The 22,960-nt window shown below is 57.2% G+C and overlaps 1 protein-coding gene across 4 annotated transcripts in view; it reads right to left on the reverse strand.

Moving 5' to 3' along the window:
- The window catches only part of OSBP2 (oxysterol binding protein 2), a 129,593-nt gene that overhangs the window by 3,169 nt on the left and 103,464 nt on the right, over positions 1 to 22,960 (reverse strand). For all 4 annotated transcript variants that reach the window (XM_062009936.1, XM_062009935.1, XM_062009937.1 and 1 more), the window contains 10 exons: positions 15,249 to 15,447; positions 13,455 to 13,572; positions 12,708 to 12,774; positions 11,744 to 11,911; positions 6,907 to 7,152; positions 4,146 to 4,266; positions 3,266 to 3,369; positions 2,772 to 2,867; positions 2,150 to 2,334; positions 675 to 895 (listed from right to left, as the gene is read on the reverse strand). In XM_062009936.1, coding sequence (XP_061865920.1) covers positions 675 to 895; positions 2,150 to 2,334; positions 2,772 to 2,867; positions 3,266 to 3,369; positions 4,146 to 4,266; positions 6,907 to 7,152; positions 11,744 to 11,911; positions 12,708 to 12,774; positions 13,455 to 13,572; positions 15,249 to 15,447 — 1,525 coding nt within the window. The remainder of the gene's footprint in view (positions 1 to 674; positions 896 to 2,149; positions 2,335 to 2,771; positions 2,868 to 3,265; positions 3,370 to 4,145; positions 4,267 to 6,906; positions 7,153 to 11,743; positions 11,912 to 12,707; positions 12,775 to 13,454; positions 13,573 to 15,248; positions 15,448 to 22,960) is intronic.

Below are 22,960 nucleotides of genomic sequence, written 5' to 3' on the forward strand. Positions count from 1 at the left end.
CTGCCCATGAGCAGCAACGTGCCCTCGTGGGCAAGAGCCAATGGCAGCCTGGGGGCAGCAAGAGAGTGTGGGCAGCAGGGCCAGGGAGGTTGTGCTGCCCCTCTGCTCTGCCCTGATGAGGCCTCATCTGGAGTCCTGTGGCCAGTTCTGGGCTCCCCAGCTGCAGAGGGACAGGGAACTGCTGGAGAGAGGCCAGTGCAGGGCCAGCAAGATGCTGAGGGGACTGGAGCATCTTCCTTGTGAGGAAAGGCTGTGGGACCTGGGGCTGTTCAGTCTGAAGGAGACTGTAGGGGGAGCTCATAAATTACTGTTGGGTGTCAGGAGGTTGGGGCAGCACTTGTTTCTGTTGTATCCAGTGACTGGACAAGGGGTGATGGGATGAAGCTGGAACACAAACAGTTCCATTGGAACATAAGGAAAAACTGTGTCAGTGTTGGAGTGAGGGAGCCCTGGCCCAGGCTGCCCAGGGAGGGTGTGGAGGCTCCTGCTCTGGAGCTCTTCAAGACCCACCTGGCCACGTTCCTGTTTTACCTGATCTGGGTGGGAGCTGCTTCTGTAGGGGGGTGCACTGGATGATCTCTAAAGGTCCCTCCCAACCCCCACCATCTGTGATTCCCTCATTGCCCAACCCCAGTGACAGGGGGGTCCCTGAGGCCTGTCCCACGGCCTCTCACCTTCCTCCAGGGCCTCCACAGCCTCGGCCTCTCTCCGCCGGCGCACGGCGCGCTGCTTCTCCTCCACGCGCTGCTTCTCCACGTTGGCCTCGTCCCAGCGGCCGCTCTCCATGAGCCGCTGGTCGGGCCGCAGGCGGCTGTCCGTGGGGGCCACGCGCTCCTCGGGCTCGTTCAGCGTCAGGGCCAGCTCAGAGAAGAAGTACATGTTCTCGGCGTTCTCCCTGCGGCCACACCGCCCTGTGAGCCTCCCTGTCCTTCTCCTCCCAGCCTCCCGCCACAGCCCTCCTCTGCCGGCTCTGCGTGGGGACGCTGAAAGCCTGCATGGCACAGGCACCCAACAGCTTCACTGCAGAGCTGCTGCCACCAACCAGAGGATGGTTTCTCCTAACATGATGTCTCCAGACCCAGGACTGGCTGCTGGTGCCACCAACAGGGACCACAGCAGGGGAGCAGCCAGGGCACTGGTCTGCAGGGCACCCAGTTCAACCCTCACAACCAGCTTTGTGGGCAAGAGCCAATGGCAGCCTGGGGGCAGCAAGAGAGTGTGGGCAGCAGGGTGAGGGAGGTTCTGCTGCCCCTCTGCTCTGCCCTGCTGAGGCCTCATCTGGAGCCCTGTGTCCAGCTCTGGGCTCCCCAGCTGCAGAGGGACAGGGAACTGCTGCAGAGAGGCCAGTGCAGGGACACCAAGATGTTGAGGGGACTGGAGCATCTTCCTTGTGAGGAAAGGCTGTGGGACCTGGGGCTGTTCAGCCTGGAGGAGACTGAGGGGAGATCTCATCAGTGCTGGTCAATACCTGAAGGGTGGGTGTCAGGAGGATGGGGCCAGTGTTTGTTGTGTGGGGGCCAGTGCCAGGACAAGGGGGAACAGGCACAGGCTGGCACACGGGCAGTGCCCCTGGCACAGGAGGAGAAAGTCCTTTGGTGCTGAGGTGAGGGAGCCCTGGCCCAGGCTGCCCAGGGAGGGTGTGGAGGCTCCTTCTCAGGAGGTTTCCAACCCCACCTGGACACGTTCCTGTGCCCCTGAGCCAGGGGAACCTGCTGTAGCAGGGGCTGGGCTGGCTGAGCTCTGCAGGGCCCTTCCCACCCCACCATGCTGGGATTCTGTGGTTCTGTGATTCTGAGAGCAGCTCTGCTGAGTGTCAAGAGAGGTCTGGCCTCCAGAGGGCTAAAGTGACCCATGTGACAAGTTGGCCAGGGACCACCAATGAGGCAAAGTGGCCAATCCATGTCCCTGCCATGGCCAGCAGACTGAAACACCTAACCACAGTACCCCCAGCTGCCCAAAACCTGCAGGGACCTGCTCACCCCTCCCATTGTGTGCTCACCCTCCAGAAGCCACACAGCCACCCAAGTCCTGCTCCCCCTCCCATGTCCTCAGGGTTGGGCCCTGGAGCCCCCTGCAGCCCTTGGGGCTGAGGGGGAGTCCCCGTGGGCAGCCCCCGAGCACAGCACCCCTGAGGGAGCAGGGCACTCACGGCAGGGGGTACTTCCTCCACAGGACCTTTGGAGACAGCGTCTGGTAGACAGTTTTCTGCTTGCCCTCCGTGCTGGTGCTGCCATGGCTGCTCTGCACTATCTTGGAACACTCCATCTTCTCATCCCATGTGCCAGACATGACGTAGTGGGCTTTGCCATCAGCGTCGCTCACCACCCCTGTCACCTGGCAGGAGGAGATGGCTCTGGTGGCCTTTGGAAATGCCCAGAGCACAGGGAGAGGTGCAAGGGCACAGAACCCCCCTGGAGTTCCCCAGCCAGAGCAGCAGGACCTGGCACTGTGTGGTTTTAGACACCGGCTGCAGCGGCGCAGGGTGAGCGTGAGCCCACTCTGACCATGCAGCTGGGTCTGCAGCACAGTCAGTCCTCCCCAGGCCTCAGAGCTGCAGCTCCAGCACACTGAGTGCCAGAGCAAGGGCTCTGCTTGGAGGCCTCCCCAAGTCCTCCCTGCTGCCCCACCTCAGAGGTGCCAGTGTGGCTCCTTGGCCCCGTGCTGGGGCTCATCCTGGCTGCAGTACCCCGTGAGCCCTGCTTAGGGGGAACAGCCAGGTCTCACCCCACACAAGGCTGCCAGAAGGAGCAGGGGGCTTGCTGGACACCTACCTTTCGAGGGACATCCCTGGAGAAGTAGCTGTAGGGGGTAAATTTCAGCTGGCATTTATCTTTTGACTTATGGTTAACAATCTCTATTTCACCAGACTAGATGAGAGACACAGAACCACAGGGAGTGAGAGACTTTGCAAGGAGACAAATCAGGCATTAGTTGCAGTGTTGTAGGTACAAATCAAGAGCAGCTGCAGCATCCCTTCTGGCTGCAGCCAGTGGGCCAGCCACCCCCCCTGCCAGCCCCATGGCTCACCAGCATCAGAGCCCTGCCCCACGGGGCTGCTGGTCTTGGCAAGAGCCATGAGGAGCCTCAAGAAGCCTCCCCCATCCCTGCCAGGGAAGCACACCTTCCCCTCGTGGTGGGAGTATGGTGGGGACACCAGGCAGGGCTGGCATACACCCCAGGAGGGCAGTGCCCTTCCAGACCTGCCCTTCCCCTCAGCCAGGCCAGGCCAAGCAGGACCCATCACCTCAGACCTGCAGGCACAGACCTGGTCGATCCAGAGCTTGCCCACGATGATGTTGTGAACGGTGGAGGTGACTTTCCTCCAGACATAGTGGTTCCCACTGGAGTGAAACTCAAGGTGGATGGCACCTGCAGAGAGAGGGGTGGCCCCAGCTCAGCAAGGCCAGAGGGATGGGCAAGGATGAGGGCAGGGATGAGGACAGGGATGAGGACAGGCTGCCTCGGAGCACAGGGGCACCCTGGCACCATGCTCAGCCTCAGAGCTAACCTGGCTCCTCTGCCTCCATTCCCAACCATCAGCCCCCAGCCAGGGCCAGGGTTGGACTCATCCCTCCTCTCACCACACCCCTCATGCTCTGCTGCAGTAAGGGAGCTGCAACACCTGCAAGGCTCTCATCCCATTTTCCCACCCCCTAAAAGCACTGAATTTAAAAGCAGGCCAGAAACACGCTGCCTGGTTGAGTCTCAGTGTCAGGAGAGCAGCCAGGTACCAGCACAGCTCTGGGACCAGCCCCAGGACAGGCAGAAGACAACTAAAGCACTGGAGAGAAGCAGCTTATTGCACCTGGCTGCCAGACAGAGGGTTATCAAAGAGGCAGCAAGCTCACCTTCAAATATCATTAAAGGAGGAATCATTTCATGGGCAAGAAGGGTATTTCCAAAGCACCTCTGCTGTGGTGCTGGCAGTCTCCCTTTGCAGTTGGCATTTGGAGGGCAGAGCAGTTCCCATCAGCTTGTCTGTGATGAGGAGCACACATCTGTGCCCCTGACCTTGCTCACTGTGGAGCTCACCGAGCCCTGTGGGAGCCCAAGGGCCTGGCTCATTGCTTTAACCTCTTGGGCACTGCAGGGGCAGAGTAGGAAAAGCAAAGCAAGCCCTGATCCTCTGGGCAGAAGTCACCTACCCAGTGGCATGATGGAGAGGTATTTGCCCCTGAACTTGCTGGCAATGGTGATTTCCTGCCACAGCGTCCAGCCTCGCTTGGAGTAGACGTGATGGGCGGCTGCTGGGGGGTGGTGGCTCACCTGGGGAGAGCAAAACAGCCTGTAAGGTCACAGCCACCAGCACTCAGAGCCCTGCAGAGCCCTTGCAGCGTGAGTCCCAGGACAGGCAAGAGCTCCACACCAGCCTGGGCCCTGAGGATGCTCTGCTGCACTAACCTGGACACCTGCACCTCCTCCTGAAGAACTTTAGCAGCACGTGCAGGTTCAGCGACCTCCTGGCAGGGTCTTCTAAGGCTCATTAGCAGCCCTCTCTGTGAGATGCTGCTGTGCTGTGACCCCAGGACACAGCCCCACTCTCCAGGGACGTGCTGACACCCAGCCAGCACCCCCAGTCACCCCAGGGCAGCACTCCTGCTCCACCAGCACCGGCTCCTGGGCCACGTGTCCCCAGGGCGGCAGAGACACACGGATCTGCCCAGCCAAGCCTTTGGGTTTGTCCCCCCCCAACACACACAGGGCTGGAAAAGCACATACTCTCTGCCCCTGAGGATGACTTGTGAAAGGATGATGCTCATGTCCCACTGTCCCCACAGCCAAGGCAGGAGCAGGGCATCCCTGCCAGACTCTGCACCTCACCCCACTGACCCACAGTGCTCCAGCACAGCAAACACCCCCCAGCACTGGGAACCCAGAGCCACTGTGCCCTGTCACCGAGGGCAGTGGTGATTTGCACTGCTGTAATTACAGGCTGAGCACCCCAAGCTACTGGATTACAAACATGAGCAGAGCAAAAACCTCCCTGTTAAATCCCAGTGTCACTGGCGGTAGCAAATCCTATTTGGCTGACTGGATCTCAGGCACAAGGTTATCAGCGCCTCAGCCAGAGTGTCAGTGGGCTGAGCAGCACGTGCAGCTCCCCAGGGAAGCCCAGAGCAGTGGGAAGGGTGGTGTCTGTCCCACCCTGCCCACCCTGACAGCAGCATCACAACATGCCCTTTGAGCTGGCTCCAGGAGGGAGAACTAGAGGCTCTGCCCATGGAGCAAAGGCTGCAGAGTGCTGCAAGGGAGTAGGTTGCCTCTGAGTTATGACAAAGCTGATTTTGGATGAAGCTTGTGTGCTATGTCAGGGAGGGAGGGGGATGTAGGGACCAGCAGGGCTGCACCCAGGGGTTCTCTTCAGCCTCCAGCTCAGCTCATGGGGAGGTGTCAGAAATACCACATTTGGGTACAGATACAGCAAAATCCAGACCAACCAGGAAAAGGAATTCAGGGCAGGTTAGTTATTTGGGAGGGGACAAGGATGGAGGGAGGAGGGTGGTGAAGAGGAGGGTGAAGGGATGAGAGAAGGGGTGTCAGGGCGTGGGAGTGATGTAGCAGCACCCAAGAGGCCAGAATGAGGGTGACAAACCCACCCAGCTGTCCTGACTGTGCCCCAGGAGGAGGAGGGGTGTTGCTGGCTAAGGGACAGATGAAGCACCCTGGAAAGGAATCATCCAACTTCTCTAACACTGGGCTGAGCAGGGGTGACAGCTCAGGGAGCAGGGCACCAGGAGGTGGTGTAGAAGAGCCCCCTGATTCCTCTGGGCTGTGCATAAAGCCGTGTGGGGAACGTGGCTGCGCAGCAGGACAGGGACAGGGGTGCCAGGCGAGGGGAGGTGAGGGTGTGATGAGCCTGAGCTCTGCACCATTCCCAGCACAGTGCTGGGGGATGCCTGGAGGGATGCTGCTGCCCCACATCTGCCTCCTGGGAGCAGGTGAGGCACTGGGCAGGGCAGGAAGGGGAGGCATGTTCACAGCCACAGCTCACTGCACGCTGCTCAGTGGTGTCCTGGCTCGCTGCAGCCAAGGGCATCAGCTCCTGGGACTGGGACAGCCCAGATGTCCAACAAGAAAGGAGACCCTGAGATACTCTCCATCCCAAAGATAACCTGAAACAGTTTGGAGGCATTGCTGCATAGCTACAAGGGAGTTTGGGAGAGGAGAGCTTCCCCTTTCTGCTCAAGTGCTGAGATGTGACAGCAGCCTCAGGCCCAGGCCGCTGCCAGGGAGCCCTGGCAGGGTGACAGATGCCTCTCTCCTCCTCTTCTTCATCAGTCTCTACAACTCCCTGAAAGGAGGCTGCAGTGAGGTGAGGGTCAGCCTCTTCTCTCCAGTAATGAATGGAAGAGGAAAGAGGAAATTGGCTCAAGTTGCACCACGGGAGGTTTAGATCCTCACTACAAGAGGGACACTGAGGGGCTGCAGCGTGGCCAGAGCCGGGCACAGAGCTGGGGAAGGGGCTGGAGCACAAGGGGGCTGGGGAGGGGCTGAGGGAATGGGGGTGTTGAGCCTGGAGAAGAGGAGGCTGAGGGCAGACAGCAGCACTCTCTGACACTCCCTGACAGGGAGCTGGGGGTCAGGCTCTGCTCCCCAGTAACAAGAGGAAAGGGGCTGCAGTTGCCCCAGGGGAGGTTGAGGTTGGAGCTGAGGCAGAACTGTTTCCCTGAGAGGGGTGTCAGCCCCTGTGCCAGGCTGCCCAGGGAGCTGGGGCAGTGCCCAGCCCTGGAGACACGCTGTGCCTGCTGCTGCTTTCTGCCAACACCAACAGCAACCCACTGGCTGTCTCGGCCAGGAGGAAGGTTTGGTGTGAGGAGATGCTGAGTCTCCTTCAGCAAAGAGCTGCTTTGGCTGGTCAGGGCATCAGGGCAGAGGCAGGGAGCCCCTCTGCAGACCCAGCCTCACCTGCTCACACAGGGAACGGAAGCCAAACTCCTCCAGCCTGTCCAGCTCGTAGGTCTCCCCCAGCAGAGGGTTGAAGGGCTTGGCAGTGCGGTGGACAGTGGTGGAGTAGGAAGACACGGAGAAGGCAGCGACGAAGCACATCTGCTCCGTGGAGCTCTCGCACTTGACCGCTTTGTCCAGCAGCTCGTGGTACTCCAGGTCCTCTGTGAGCCTCTGCAGCATGGACAGCGGCTCGTTGAAGTTCACCTGGAAGGCAGGAAGGGTGGGTCATAAAGCAGGACAAGTGCCCAGCTGGGGACCTCAGCCTTGGCCCTTTGCCCCCAGCACTGTGCCCTGCTAACCACCAGCACCACACGTGTTTGGCTCTGAGCACAGTGCAATGTGCTCCATGAGCCTGGGATCCAGGGTGATGGGAAGCGAAGCAGCAGCCCCACGGTGAGGGGCTGGATGTGCTGAGGCACTGCAGCAGCACACAGACCCCAAATAAAGGCAACAAGGACATGCTCTGCTCTGCTCCCTGAACCACCAGAGCATGAATCACAGAATCACAGCATGGTAGGGGTTGGAAGGGACTTTTAGAGATCATCCAGTGCAACCCCGCTGCAGAAGCAGGATCACATAGATCAGGTCACACAGGAACGTGTCCAGGTGGGTTTGGAAACCTCCCAGGAAGGAGCCTGCACACCCTCCCTGGGCAGCCTGTGCCAGGGCTCCCTCCCCTCAGCACTGAGAGAGTCTTTCCTTATGTTGCAGTGGAACTTTTGTGTTCCAGCTTCATCCCATCACCCCTTGTCCTGGCACTGGATACAACAGGAACAAGTGCTGCCCCAACCTCCTGACACCCACCAGTGAGATATTTGTCAATATTAATGAGATTCCCTCAGCCTTCTCTTCTCCAGCCTGAATAGCCCCAGGTCCCACAGCCTTTCCTCACAAGGAAGATGCTCCAGTCCTCTCATCATCTTGCTGGCCCTGCATTGGCCTCTCTCCAGCACTTCCCTGTCCCTCTGCAGCTGGGGAGCCCAGAACTGGCCCCAGGACTCTAGATGAGGCCTCAGCAGGGCAGAGCAGAGGGGCAGCACAACCTCCCTCCACCTGCTGCCCACACTCTCTTGCTGCCCCCAGGCTGCCATTGGCTCTTGCCCACGAGGGCACGTTGCTGCTCATGGGCAGTTTATTATCACCCAGCACTCCCAGGTCTCTCCTGGAGCTGCTCTCCAGCAGGTCACCCCCAGCCTGTGCTGGGGATTTGAAGTTCCCAGCTGAGAAAAGGTGTGCTGGGGAGCCAGCAGCTGACCAGGTATCATTCCAGGTATCACCTTGCTCTGGAGATGGAACAGAAGTGACCACCAAAATGTTCCTCAGCAGAGAGACCAGCTCCCTCCTGCATCTCAGCCAGCATCCCAGCAGCTATAAGCAAGAGGCCCTGTGGGGCAGAGATGTGCTGCTCCCTGGGCTGACCTCCACTGTCTTCTGGCAAAGCCTTCACCACTCCAGGCCCAGGAGCTCAGAGAACCTTGAAAAGGCTCATTTCAACGTCCCCCACAGCAGCACCCAAACTGCACGTGTGAGCTAGAGGCAGCAGCAGCAGCAATGCCTAGAGTGGAAGCTCTGTCCTGGGAGAACCAAATGGGTCTTATTTCCACCTCCAAGTCATTGCTTTGTCAGTTAGAAAAGTGCAGTAAGCTGCCAGGCTGGACAGGCTGCAAACGTCACTGGGGAAAGGAAAGGGCTCCTTTTAGCAAAAGATTTTCCTCTGAAATGATTTACTAATTGAAAGGAAGACTGAGATACTTTGTCTCAAAAGATCTGCTGCCTCCAAACCATGTGAAATTCACCTGGTACTTTCAGTTCAGAACAAAGAAACACATTTGAGAAGGGGCAGATGGTGGAAGGATGGAAGAATCGCTTCTATAAGGCGAGTTACGTGTTTCCTGCTAAAGAAAACAAACTCCAGGTTGTTCCAGCCTGGGATTTAGCCTATAAGCAGGAGAAAAGAAGAGCTGTGTAGGAAAGGCAGCATCACAAAAAAGCAAATGACTGCTGGCTTGAGATAGCTCTCAGGAGAGACACAGGAGGCACAGAGCAAAGCCGGCAGCTGCGTCCTCGGCCAGCACCGCTCGGGCAGCAGCAAAGCAAAACCCTTCCATGGGGAAAGATGAACCCACTCCAAACACCAAACCCCTAAAGCTTCTTCCTTTTCAATGCTGCAGATAGGTTTGCCCAGAGAAAATCCATTCAGCAGTGTTGCTGTTTGCACAGAGAGGTTTGTCAGCTGTCACACCCCTCGGGAAGGATGGGGTCTCTGAATGCGCTTTGTTTCCCAAGAGTCAGGTGAAGCACATGGAAAGCAAAACTCCCACCATTCAGTGTGCTCAAGAGGCTCACTGAGGGCTTGTACTGCAATTAACCACGTTTCCAAACAGCCCTCCCCAAGCTGGCTGCTCCATCCCTTCTCCTTCACCCCACTGTGTGAAAGGCCTCGCTCAGCAGCTCTGCCTCGACTCACAGAGCTGGCGGCTTCTCCTCTGCTCCAAGCACACACACTCAAGTTGGCCTCAAGAGATCAGGGATCTCTTCCTAATTAGGAAGGGATTAGGAAAAAGTTTTTCCCTGAGAGGGGTGTCAGCCCCTGTGCCAGGCTGCCCAGGGAGCTGGGGCAGTGCCCAGCCCTGGAGGGACCCCAAAGCCATGGGGCTGAGGTGCTGAGGGCTGTGGGTCAGTGCTGGGCTGGGCAGGGGGAGGGGAGGGACTCCAGGAGCTGAAAGGGCTTTGCCAACCAAAGTGATTCAGTGATTTTATGACTACAGAGAGAGGGCTCTCAGTGCTGTTGGAAGGAGACTGAATTGATCCCTGCTGCCTCACCACGAGCTGCCCACTCTTAGGGTCAATCTCCTAAAGCAATGCCGCACGTGGCTGAGCTGGCAGGGTGCAAAGCATCTCCTGACTCCCAGAGAGAGGAGTGAGTGGCTGAGGCCAGACTGAGCCCCTTCTTTACAACCCATAGCTCTGCTGAGCAGTTTACAGAGACAGCAGTGCTGGGAAACTGGATCCACTCACCCCAGGGAGGGACGGAGTCATTACATCCCCCGAGCTGCTGCTGGGGGCTGCTGTGCAAGCAGAACATATTGCCCTCAGGTTTGGACTCAGCTTTAGCAGCTCCCAGAACAACATGATGGATAGGGAAGGTATAAATTTCCTCTCCCCAGACACCAGCAGCTGCTGGTATTTCGCATCCTGAGCTTGTTTCTGTACCCATTGTGCCTTTATGTGATATTGATGGTGCTGCAGAAATGCTACCAGGCAGCGCTGGGCTGTGTATCTCAGCTGGAAACAGCACATGGAGGAGACAAACTCCTCACTCTTACTCAGAGAGTGTCAGTCACTGCTTCAAGAGACAAAATACAATCAATTCAAGCCACTGTAACACACTCCTTCTCCTTTACCCAGCTAAGGAACAACCCCCAAATACCACTCCAGGGCTCCAGGGATCATCCTTTGCTGGGCTATTTCCACTTCAGTCAGTGCCACAATACTCCCTGGTCACCTCCAGTTGCTTCACAGCTCTCACAAGCTTGCCAGGACTTTGATTTGGGGGAAATACATTCCTTATGATGGTACCCAGCCCCATCCATGCTGCTCACCAGGCTGGTGAAGACCTGCTCAGGAACTGGGAGCTTGGTTTGCTCTGGGAAACCAAAGGCTGTAATCTAGGGGAAGCTCTGGCACAGGCAGCATTTCATCTGAGGGGCAGGGTTACTTACCTGCAAGAATTAAATGCACATGGACCTGCTTCTGCAGGGGAGTTGTACTAGATGATCTCTAAAGAGCATCTCCTTTCCAACCCCTACCATTCCATGATGCTATGTTGCTTACCCTCTGCAGCAGCCTGTGCAAGGGGGGTTCCTCCAGACAGACCCCCACCAGCAAACCCTCTGCTGAGCATCCCCAGGAAGCCTTCACCCCAAGGAGCAACCCCAGCAGCACCCAGCAGTGCTGTAAATCATCCCCATGGCATCTTCTTCAATAAAAGGCTGCTTTTTGCAATGAAAATAAAAGTACTTTGCACTCCTGGGGTAAAGCACAGCCCTGCAGTGCTGTTGGGTGCAGGAGGGCCTGCTCCCTGAGCATCACAGCCCTGGGACACAGACTGGGGAAAGCTTCATCAGCAACAAGGTGTAGCCCCTGGGTGAAACACTTGAATCCTCAGGGATTCCAGGTGTCCTGGTTCTCTCCTTGACTCTGCCACAGCTGGGTTTACAGAGGACACCTGAGCAATGTCCCCTCTGCTCCAGCCTGCCCTGGGACTCGTGTGAGCAAGGTGCCAGGGCTCTCCACAGCTGGCACAGGAGAATGGATTGGTCCCAAAGAGCTGACCCAATCCCAACAGTCCCAACGTAACAGCCATGACTCAGAGCAATGCACACTGCACAGCTCCATGCTGCTGAGGGCAGCACAGCCCCTCCTGCCTGTCTGGTTTAGCTTTCTGGCTGTGCAGAGTCTCTGGTAGCAGATGAGGATTTCAAGGGGCAAATAAACTGCAGGGAAAAACACAGGGCTTAGAATCAGCAGAGCTGAGCAGCAGGGACCCACTGCAGCAGTGCCACAGGGCTGGGGAGAAACAAGGCGGCTTCAGAAGCCTGCCAGGGCAGAAGCAGTACCCCAGGATGGGGCTGGCAGCTGGTGCCACACTCCTGTGCTACCCCAGCACCTGCCAGGACTGCCTGAAGCTGTAACCCAAACCCTTTGCACAGCCCAGAGCTGCAGCCAGAGCGAACCCTTCACGTTGGCAGCCCGGCCTGGGCCGGCCCTTGGCGCCTGGGACACGCTAACTCACGGGCATGGGGATCTTGGACAGCTCTTTGCCAATGCAGTTCTTCATGATGCTCCAGAGGTTAAGGCTGTAGTTGGGCTTGTCAGGGATGCAAGTCCGTCTCCTTTTCTTCGGCAAGAGATCTTTGCAAGTGGATTCATTGCAGCTGCTCTGATTGGAGCTTTCAAACACCTACAGAAGCAACAGAAGAAAGGTGAGTCTAAGCCAGCCTTGCCCAGCATGACCCAACCAGGCTCAACAGCTCTGAGGAGCAGCAAACACAGCCCAGGAGACTGTGGGCATGTGTGCTGCTGTCCTGGTTTCATCTGAGAGAGAGGAGATTTTCTTCCTGCAATAATGTTGGCAACAAAGGGCTGTTTTGGTTCTTGCTGAGCAGTGCTGCACAGCATCCAGGCCCTTTCTGCTGCTCCCCCTGCCCTGCCAGTGAGTGCACTGGGGGTACACGAGGAGCTGGGAGGGAGCATGGCCAGGACAGCTGAGCCCAAGCAGCCCCAGGGTGTCATGCCCAGGGTAGAAGCTGGGGGCAGTCAGTGGGGAGGGGTCAATTGCTGCTTGGGCACCAGTCAGTGAGTGGTGAGCAATGGCAGTGGCCATCACTTGGCTTTGGTTTTGGTTTCTCTTCCTCTCTCTGTTATATTTCTTTTCATTTCTATTATAATAACCAGGTATTACACTGTTAGAACAACATCTTTTTACTGCTGTTGTTATGTTTAAGCACAGCTCTGTGGTGCTTCATTGCTGGCTGGTGTTAGGCTGGAAACTTGTGCAGAGCATGAAGGGAATAACAGTGCAGTTACCCCCCAACACCTTCCTGCTTCCCTTAGGAGGGTGTTGGGGTGCTGCTGTAAGACAGCAACATCCTGGAGCTGTGGGAGGAACCCAGCTGGGACTCTCCTCCACAACCTCCTCCTCTCCCCTGGTTCCATCCTGCCAGGACCATCCCTCCCACTCTGCCCAGTCAACTCACACTGTCCTCCAGGTTCCAGTCCTCGGGGTGGCCCTCACTGGCCCCGCTCAGGTTACTGCCCGAACGCCTGTGGGGAAGAAGGTACCAGCTGGTAAACACAAAGGGAGAGAAGAGCTGGGGCTGGTGCAGCACAATCAGCAACACCCAGAGCATCTCCCTGCACCATCCCTGCGTGCTGCCAGGAAGGCAACAGAGTGACAGAGGCTGTGGGCAGGTGTTACAGGGGGATGCCCAGCATCGTATGTCCCAGCCTAGGGGCAGAGCCTCTGCTTTCACCACAGAGTGTGACCATGGTTCAGAGCACAGCTGCCTCCAGCCCAGACAGATGCCCAGGGAGGTGAAAGAGCAGCTCAAGGCAGAGGAAGGCAGGGTACTCCCTGTTTCTGCACAATGCTCCCAGGGATCCCCTCTCCAAGCTCCTGCCCAGGCTCCCCTCAAGCTCACAGCAGCTGCTGGGGCAGAGGATTCAGCTTTCCCATAGCACAGCTGTGACACTCATCCCTCCTCACACGCTTCACTATAGGTGGGGCCATCCTCAGCCTCCCTTGCCCCAGGACTGCAAGAGCAGTACAGAGCCCTGGGCAGAAGCGGCCCATTTGCTGGGGAATGTGCCCATAGAGTAACTCCACAGGAGAGAACGCTGCCCTCAAGTCCAGAACCAGGGAAACTGTCCCTCTCCTGCTCTTCCTGCACTCACAGCAGGTTCCACCAGGTTGCAACACGTGGCTCTGGGGTAAGAGCTTGTACCTGTGGTGCTTGGGGTCTGCAGTTACAGTGATAAAAGCTGGTGCATCCTCCATGGCGTCAAAATACTCTGTCTCTTCATCTTCATCACTGGCCTCTCCTTTTGCAGACTGCACACTCCCTGTTGGCACAAAGGGTCTGAGATGCTCAGGTGCTGCTGGTCCCCTTTAGAACTCATTGAGAACAAGTCTGTCCCCAGAGCCCACCCTTCTCTCACTGTGTCCTCTGCAACATTGGTTCCCTTCACAGTCTGTCCTCCTCCTCTGCATCCCACTCCACAGCCAAGGGCTGCTGTACCAATCTCCAGCTCCTAAAAGCAAGGATGTACCCTGGCAGCATGTGTCCTGCTCCCCAGTCCAGGCACACAAGGCCTCCCTCCTGTGCTGGGGCCCACCTCCAAAACTGCCAGCAGGCCTCCTGAGCCAGTAACTCACATAACTCACACCCCCACACGGCTGCCACTCCAGCACTGCCCCTTCTGCCAGGAAACTGAGTTTGGATTAGACCAGAGGAAGAAAGATCACATTTCAGGTGATGCTCAGAAAGATTTCCCAGCCCTGAGGTTTTCCAGCCCCACACCTCTCTGCTGTGGTGGGACAGATCCCCACAACCCTCTCCTGCATCCATATCTTGAGGACATCCAAGCCCTCAAGCAAGGAGCAGTAGGACAATTAGGGATGACTATGAGGTAATGGGATCTGTTAATAAAAACAATCACAAGCCCCATGTAACGCCACAGGCTTGGGGATGTGTGGCTGGAAAGCTGCCCAGAGGGAAAGGACCTGGGGGGGTTAATTTACAGCTGAACCTGAGGCAGCAGCATGCCCAGGTGGGCAAGAAGGCCAAGGGCATCCTGGCTGGGATCAGCAGTGGGGTGGCAGCAGGAGCAGGGCAGGGATTGTCCCCTGTGCTGGGCCCTGGGGAGGCTGCAGCTCCAGGGCTGTGTCAGTGCTGGGCCCCTCACTCACTGCCACAGGGACACTGAGGGGCTGCAGCTCCAGGGCTGTGTCAGTGCTGGGCCCCTCACTCACTGCCACAGGGACACTGAGGGGCTGCAGCTCCAGGGCTGTGTCAGTGCTGGGCCCCTCACTCACTGCCACAGGGACACTGAGGGGCTGCAGCTCCAGGGCTGTGCTCAGTGCTGGGCCCCTCACTCACTGCCACAGGGACACTGAGGGGCTGCAGCTCCAGGGCTGTGTCAGTGCTGGGCCCCTCACTCACTGCCACAGGGACACTGAGGGGCTGCAGCTCCAGGGCTGTGTCAGTGCTGGGCCCCTCACTCACTGCCACAGGGACACTGAGGGGCTGCAGCGTGGCCAGAGCCGGGCACAGAGCTGGGGAAGGGGCTGGAGCACAAGGGGCTGGGGAGGGGCTGAGGGAATGGGGGTGTTGAGCCTGGAGAAGAGGAGCCTGAGGGCAGACAGCAGCGCTCTCTGACACTCCCTGACAGGAGCCTGCAGGGAGCTGGGGGTTGGTCTGTCCTCTTCAGTAAGGAATGACAAGACAAGAAAGGGGCTGCAGTTGCCCCAGGGGAGGTTGAGGCTGGAGCTGAGGCAGAACTGTTTCCCTGAGAGGGGTGTCAGCCCTGTGCCAGGCTGCCCAGGGAGCTGGGGCAGTGCCCAGCCCCGGAGCTGCTCGAAAGCCACCAGATGATGTGCTGAGGAACACGGCTCCGTTTAGCGCCTGCCTGATTGGACTCTCTGACCTTAAAGGCCTTTTCCAACCAGAAGGACTGAGTCCACGCTTCCCACCCCCGCTGGCAGCAGCCGAGCAGGAGCCCCGCTCCGCCGCACTCACCCTTGGCGGTGCCGGTGCTGGCGGTGCCGGCGGAGGCCAGGCCGGGCGCGCCGCGGCAGGCCCGCTCCAAGCTGTTGTGCTGCTTGGCTAACTGCTCGATGGTCTCCTCCAGGCGGCTGCGCTGCTCCCGCTCATGCTGCAGCGCCCGCTGCCATCTCCGGCTGTGCGTCTCGGCCAAGTCCAGGAAATCGCGGCAGGCCTGGCGGGGAGGGCTGTGTCAGCGAGGCCTGGGAGCCTGGCACCGCCGAGCCCACCCTGCCCCTTCCCCTCGCTCCCGTCTCAGGGTTCTGCTCTCACCCAGAGCTGCACAGTCCCTCGCACCCACTACAAGCAGTTTGGGTGGGACTCTCCAGAGCTCAGGGGAGATGGATGCAATGTGGCACCTGCCTCAGACCACACGGCCTTCCTGAGGCCCCGCCACCTGCGGCAGCCTGGCTCACTGCGCCCCAGCACAATCACACGGGCTGGGATCACACAATCACACAGAGCTCACCCAGTGCAGCCCCCTGCCAGGGCAGCACCACCTAGAGCAGGGCACACAGCGACTCATCCAGCTGGGCTGGAATGTCTCCAGAGGAGCCTCCACAGCCCCTTCCAGTGCCTGTCCCTGGGAGCCCAGGCTGCACTCACACAGCCTCAGCCAAGCCCAGCTCTCTGCAGATGCCCTGGGAGCCCCAGCAGCCCCCTCCCTCCCTGACCCTGCAGGTGAGAAGCTGGACAGGACAACAGTTCCCAGGGTGACAGTCAGGAAAGGACGCTAAAGCCAGGAGATGATGAGTCTTTTGCTCCAATGAGGCGGAGAGGGAGGATGTCCAGCTCCTGCCTGCAGCCCCACAGCCCAGCAGACAGCAAAGGGCTTGGCCTGGCCCCCACAACACAATCACCACAGCCAGAAGCTGCTTCCTCCCACTGCAGCCCTTTTCAAGGGAGCAGAACCAGCCACACAGACACACACTGGCCCCAAGGCAAAGACAGCTCATGAGATGTACATCCCTGTCCCATGTCACTGGGCAAGAGTCAGCAGGGACACAACTCAGGCTGCCAGGAGAAGGGCTCAGCAGCTCCCACAGCCGCCCTCGGGCCCACTGAGCGTCACCAGTCCCCAGACACCCAGCGGGACAGCTCTGGGCACAGGACGTCTGCTTGGAGATGGGACACTGCCAGGTCTCATGAGCTGCCTTTCTATTGTCTGACAAGAGCAAGTCAACTCTCACAGCTCCCTTTTTAGGTTATTTTTAGGCTGAAACACCGAGTCCCCTCAGCTCGGCCACCTCCTTTGTGACCAGCACTGTGAGAAGCTGAGGACAGGGCCAGGGCTGCTAAACCTCTGCAAGCTCTGACACACTCAACAACTTCTTATGTTAAAAGGAGGAAAACATGACTTCTGTGGAAATCCTACAGCATTTCAGAGGCAGGCTGGCAACTTGCAGCAAATGAACTGCTTGTGATCAGCTTGCTCCAACTAATCACAATATCAAGGGAGGTTCTTCTTTACATAAACACTGGCTTGAAAAACCCAGAACTACTCAAAAGGACCACAACCAGTGTTCTGAATGTCTAACAGACCTCTGACCAGCTCCAGGACTCAGTTATTGCCTGTGTCTCCATCTACTTGGCTTTCACATGTGATTTTTTTCAGCTCTGTGCCCATTACTGAATCTGGGCTGTAGGTGGCATCTGAACATCAAGGTACCTCCTGGTCAAGCAACAGTCTCAGGTCTTCAGCTTCTAGGACCTAGCCTGATTTTACTAAGATTTGTCCAAGAAAAGCTCCAATGCATCAGTTCTTCATCAAACATCTCCTTTGGAGAGGAGCAGTGTTTAAGTGTCATCCAGGGAAGGAGTTTTGTCCTTTAATAACATCAGAAATGAATCATCAGGAAAGTGCTGCAAAGCATCGGCGTGTCGTACTTCAGGCAAGAAGCACAAAGCAGGGGGAACAAATACCCCAGGACAAGAAAGAAAAACGCAGGGGGTGGGCTTGCACGGCTTTGGTGATGTCCTGAACAGTGCCACATTCCCTGGGAGCTCAGCACCTTCCCCAGCCTCACCTCAGAGAGCCCCCCAGGCATGGGAAAAGGCAGGAATCCAACTTGGAGCAGACAAATAAGGACAAAAATGAGTTTGGGTTTGTCCCTTGGAAAAAAATAATTACAAATCAGTGCAGCACATCATAGTCTAAAAGATATTTTGCTTTGTACTCTGCTCTCTCCTGCTTCCTAATAGCTGCAGTATGGAAGGACCTGAAAGGAAGCTGCAGCGAGGTGGGGGTCGGTCTGTTCTGCCCAGTGACAAGCAATAGAACCAGAGGAAATGGCCTCAAGTGTCACCAGGGGTGGTTCAGGCTGGATGTGAGGAGGAATTTCTTTGCTGCCAGGGCTGTCAGGCACTGGAAGGGGCTGCCCAGGGAGCTGCTGGAGTCACCGTCCCTGGAAGGGTTTCAGAGCTGGGTGGGTGATGCACTGAGGGCAATGGGCTGCTGGGTGATGGGGCTGGGACAGAGGCTGCACTCCATGGGCTTAAAGGGCTCTTCCAGCTGAAACCATTCTATGACTCTATGACATGACCCTACATGGTGCCACATCCATCCCTGCCTGCCCTCACTGCACAGAGCTCAGGCCACAGGTAGGTTGTTGCAGGATCAGCCCCAGCATCGAACTGGTTGGGATGAGTTTAAACCCACAGATCACACTCTTGCAAACCTGCTTTTTCTCCCCCAGTGGAGAGACACACAGAGATAAGTGTCCCGAGGGTGAGCTCTAACACACACCAGTCTCTGGCAGCATTAAGGCTCTCTAATGAGACAAAGCCACATGCAGAAATAATTCAGTCAAAAAGTGTTTCCAAGCTCTGAGTGCAGGTTTGTCCCTGGGCATCAGCTCCTCAGCCTCTGGCTTTCCAGCTGTGGCCTTCCAGGAAGCCCCGTGGCAGCGCTGTCACACCGAGGGATGTACCCACCAGCCCCAGCTGAGGAAATATGCCCCTGCAAGGGCCAGGCTGCAGCAGCATTCAGGCTGTGTCATCCATCAGGAGAGTGGGTGGAAATGTCCCTCCAGGCTCCCTGCTGTGCTCCCATCCTTCATCCCACCCCAGCCTGACAGACTCCTGTGAGCCACGGGCTCTGTGGGGCTGCATGGATGGGCACCTGCAGATCCTCAGGGTGCTTTGCAGCATGTTTTTACCTTGTTCTCTAGAAACAACCCAGCAGCCACCCTCAGCCACACAGCCCACAGGCAGCCCTTCCCTGATGCCTTCAGCTTCCAGCTGAAGCTTCCTGTCACTGAACACAAACCCATGCCCGGAGCTGGCACCTGCCTTCTTTTATTACGCTGATGCACGGTGGTAAGAGGATGAAGGTACAAGGGCAAGTAATGAGACAGTGTCTGTGACCTTCCTGGCAAAGCTCATTATCTGCTCCAAAGGTCCCTCTCTGCAGGCAGTGGGCACAGAAATGCCCATTTTGGCAGAGCTGGCTGGCACCAAGGATGGAAATGGCAGCCTGTCCCCAGCACTGGGGGCTGAGCGCTTCAAAACAACGTGTCAGGTCACCTGTAATCACCCAGCTGCAATTAAACACAGTTTGTAAGGTGTAATGGTAAATTAGGGGGAAAGGAGGTAATTGCAGAGGAGCTGTAGGAAGGCAGCAGCTGGGAGCTGTGGGGTGCAGAGGAGGAATTGCTTGGTGTGTGGATGAGAATCAGTGTCCTAAATAAGAATCACAGCAGGTGAAACCTCGTGTCCTCCCATCCCAAGGCTGCTGAGCTTCACTGAGGATCCATGCTGCACCCCACAGGGAACCTGCACCCACAGGCTCCACTTCTGACAAAAGAGAAACTGCAGGTGATGGAGAAGTGGCTGTTGGCATTGCAGCTGCTGGGGAAGATGACTGGGATGGTCCTCATGCAGCCCCAGGTCCCTGGTACCCCCAGGCAGCAGTTGGGACAATGCCTGTTCCTGGTAGCAGCCCCCAGTCCATGTGGTGTATACAGGGCTTATTCTCTGTTTTCAAAAGCCTGTCAAGCCCACCCTTCCACAGCCTCTCCCTGTGCAATTCAGAGACTGGCATGAGTGCTCTGCTCATGGCCTGAGCATGAAAGCACCCACGAGGCACCCGGATCAACCCAGGTGTGTCACGTTGCTCGGTGGAAGAGAACTGTGGCTGAGGGTGGCAACAGGAGAACTGCAGAGACCCCCAGACACAGCTGCCAGCAGCAGCCAAACAAAGCAAAGTTATGCATTTGGATCTGTAACTGCTCCAGCCAGTCAGCACGGTCTCACAGTGCTGCTCACCAAGGTGAGGAGAGCACTTAACAAGGCTTGGAGTGTATTTTTCGACCGCTGTCTCTGATGAGAAAGCTCATTCCTGACCCAAAACATGCCCCAGTCCCCAGGAGCTCACCAGGGCTGCAGAGAGCCAGGGGTGAGTAGCTCACACACAGCATCTCCCCTGGGGAGATTGATACTGAAGGAAAACAAATCCAAGCCCTTATATTGGGCTTGGCTGTCTGGTTTTCCTCAACACCCATGGCTGCTTGTGTGGCCCACCAAGAGCCAGGTCTCAGCCCCAGAAGTCTCACAGCCACATCCTGGCTCAGAACCCAGCAAGAACACCGGTCTCTTGAGCTGCTCACACAACCAAGGCTGTTTGGGCCATCACAGAATCTCAAGGGCTGGAAGGGACCTGGAAAGCTCATCCAGTGCAACCCCCCTGCCAGAGCAGCACCACCTAGAGCAGGGCACACAGGGACTCATCCAGTTGGGTTGGAATGTCTCCAGAGAAGGAGCCTCCATAGCCCATCTGGGCAGCCCCTGCCAGGGCTCCCTCACCTCAACAGGGAAGTTTTCTCTTGTGTTTCTTTGGACCCTCTTCTGTTCCAGCTTGTGCCCCCTGTCCTATCATTGGCCATCCCTGAGCACAGCCTGGCTCCAGCCTCCTCACACCCACCCTTGATGGGTTTGTAACATGAATGAGGTCACCCCTCAGGCTCCTCCAAGCTGCAGAGCCCCAGCTCCCTCAACCTTTCATCACAAGGCAGATGCTCCACTCCAGCATCTCTGTGGCCCTGCACTGAACTCTCTCCAGCAGCTCCCTGTCCTTCTGCAACTGAGGGGCCCAGAACTGGACACAATATTCCAGATGTGGTCTCAGGAGGGAAGAAGAGAAGGGGAGCAGAACCTCTCTCCACCTACTGCCCACAGCCCTTCTCATCCACCCCAGGATGCCACTGGCCTCCTTGTCCACGAGGGCACGTTGCTGGCTCCTGCTCATCCTGCTGCCCACCAGCACCCCCAGCTCCCTTTCCCCTCCACTGCTCTCTAACAGTTCACCCCCCAGCCTGTACTGGTAGATGGGGTTATTCCTTCCCAGATGCAAGACTCTACACTTCTCCATCCCCACCATTCCCAGCTGCAAAAACCCTGAGAGCTGCACCTTTTTGTTGGACACAGCTTCCTCCTCCAGTGAAAGCCCTCACTGTGCACTGACCCCATAGCCTTGGGATGCAGGATGGAGCCCCTGATGCAGCACACTGGAACCATCACGGTGCTGCTCAGAGTGGAGGGACCTGCCAGCCAGGTCAGCCTGCTGCTCCCATGGCAACTTCACAAAGCTCCTCCAGAACCAGTCAGCCAGGTCTTCTTCTCCAGCCTGGGATGGCTTTGCCATCACTCTTCCTGGTGTAAAGTCCCAGGGAAGCCCAGTGCTACCTGCAGTCAGGTGGCAGATGGGATGGAGGTGGCTTCTCCTCCTCTCCAAGACTGAAACAAGTAGCTGTAGCAGGTCCTAACCCAGTGCCAGATGGCAGAGCTCTAAATCACCATCAAATCAAGAAGGCAGAGCTCATGTGACCAAAAGAGCACATTTTCATGGCAAAAAAACACTGGGACTCCTGCAAATTCCCACAGAGGAAGAGACAAGGTGCCAACAAGGCCCTGCTGGGGAGCTGGAGGTGAGATGTGGTGCCAGCAGCTCCATGGTTGGTCCCTGTGCCCAGTGGCTGCTGCCTCCATGGGCAAATTCAGCCCATTTCACACATTTGTCACGGCAAATAAACCAGATTTCACAGCTTGTTGCAGGCTAATAGCAAAGCCCTTAACAGCCTGCAGATTACTGATGCAGCTGAAAAGGATCACCCAAGGAGGTCACCCACATCCTGCCAAGGCTGTGTCACCACACATCTCTCATGAGGAGCACTGCTCCTCACTCCTCAAAGGGAGTAGAAGGCCAAAATTAGAACAAGGAACAAAAGACATGAGGTTAATTACTCTGAAGTGTAAATGGAGGTGTGCCAGCTGTCTGCCCTGGGCTCTGAACCACAGGGGATGCCAGCCTCTAGGGATGCCCTAGCAATGCTGAGCATCTCAGCACCTCCAAGGCAATGCTGATGGATGCCAGGGGAGTGCAGTCAGACCTGCAGCCCCACCTGAGCATCATGGAGCATCTGCCCTGCAAATCCAACCTTCAGGGAGGGGAAAACTCACCAGGGAAGTTCTGGGAGAGACATCTCCTGCTCCTCAACCAGACCTTTCCTTTGCCTGCATGGGACAAGGATCACTTCATCACCCAGGATGGCAGGAGAGAAGGCAACTGCCAGATGCATTCAATCTTCTCTCTTTCAAGGTGAATTATAGAGCAGCAGCCGCCACTTCATTCATGAGGGGAGCTGGCGCCGTGGAGATAAGTGCTCCCTTCCTTCCTGGAGTCATCAAAACCCTGGGACACATCTGTGCTGCTGCTCACTGCACAACAGCCCCCCAAGGGAAGGGTGATTTCTGCTCCTCTTTTAGCTCTCAACACATTCACACCGTGTCAGCACTCCAGGCCTGGCATAAAAGTGAGTCGTGATTCAGAGCAGTGAGAGGTGATGAGCCTTTGCTCTGGGAGGGGGTTAATTTGTCCTTTGCCCCGCACCAAAATACTCTGAGCAGAAAGCAAAAGGCAAAATACAAGGATGGAGACAGCCTCAATCTCAAATCATCTCACACACAGTCCTGTTGTGACATGGGGGATTAAGCAGAGCCACGAGAGCAACGGGACCCCCAGCACGGCCAGTGGCCCAAGCCAGGCTGACTGGACACCAGATCAACAGAATCTCAAGGGCTGGAAGGGACCTGCAAAGCTCATCCAGTGCAACCCCCCTGCCAGAGCAGCACCACCTAGAGCAGGGCACACAGGAACTCATCCAGCTGGGTTGGAATGTCTCCAGAGAAGGAGCCTCCACAGCCCATCTGGGCAGCCCCTGCCAGGGCTCCCTCACCTCAACAGGGAAGAATTTCCTCCTTGTGTTTCTTTGGAACCTCTTCTGTTCCAGCTTGTGCCTGTTGCCCCTTGTCCTATCATTGGCCATCACTGAGCACAGCCTGGCTCCAGCCTCCTCACACCCACCCTTGATGGATTTGTAACCATGAATGAGGTCACCCCTCAGGCTCCTCCAAGCTGCAGAGCCCCAGCTCCCTCAGCCTTTCAGCACAAGGCAGATGCTCCACTCCAGTATCTCTGTGGCCCTGCACTGAACTCTCTCCAGCAGCTCCCTGTACTGAATGGCAAATCTATCCTGAATCCTTGGAGTGACCCTCACATGCATCCCAGCTGCCTGAAGCAGGAGGATGGAGGGACACTGAGGGCTGCTTCTCCTTGAGGCAGGGCTGAGAGTCTGAAAGGAGGTTCTGGGCTGAGCCTCACCAGATCCTGACCCTGCAAAAACATGCTACAG

This window comes from Colius striatus, chromosome 17 (genome assembly GCF_028858725.1).
Source record: "Colius striatus isolate bColStr4 chromosome 17, bColStr4.1.hap1, whole genome shotgun sequence".
Taxonomy (NCBI): domain Eukaryota; kingdom Metazoa; phylum Chordata; class Aves; order Coliiformes; family Coliidae; genus Colius; species Colius striatus.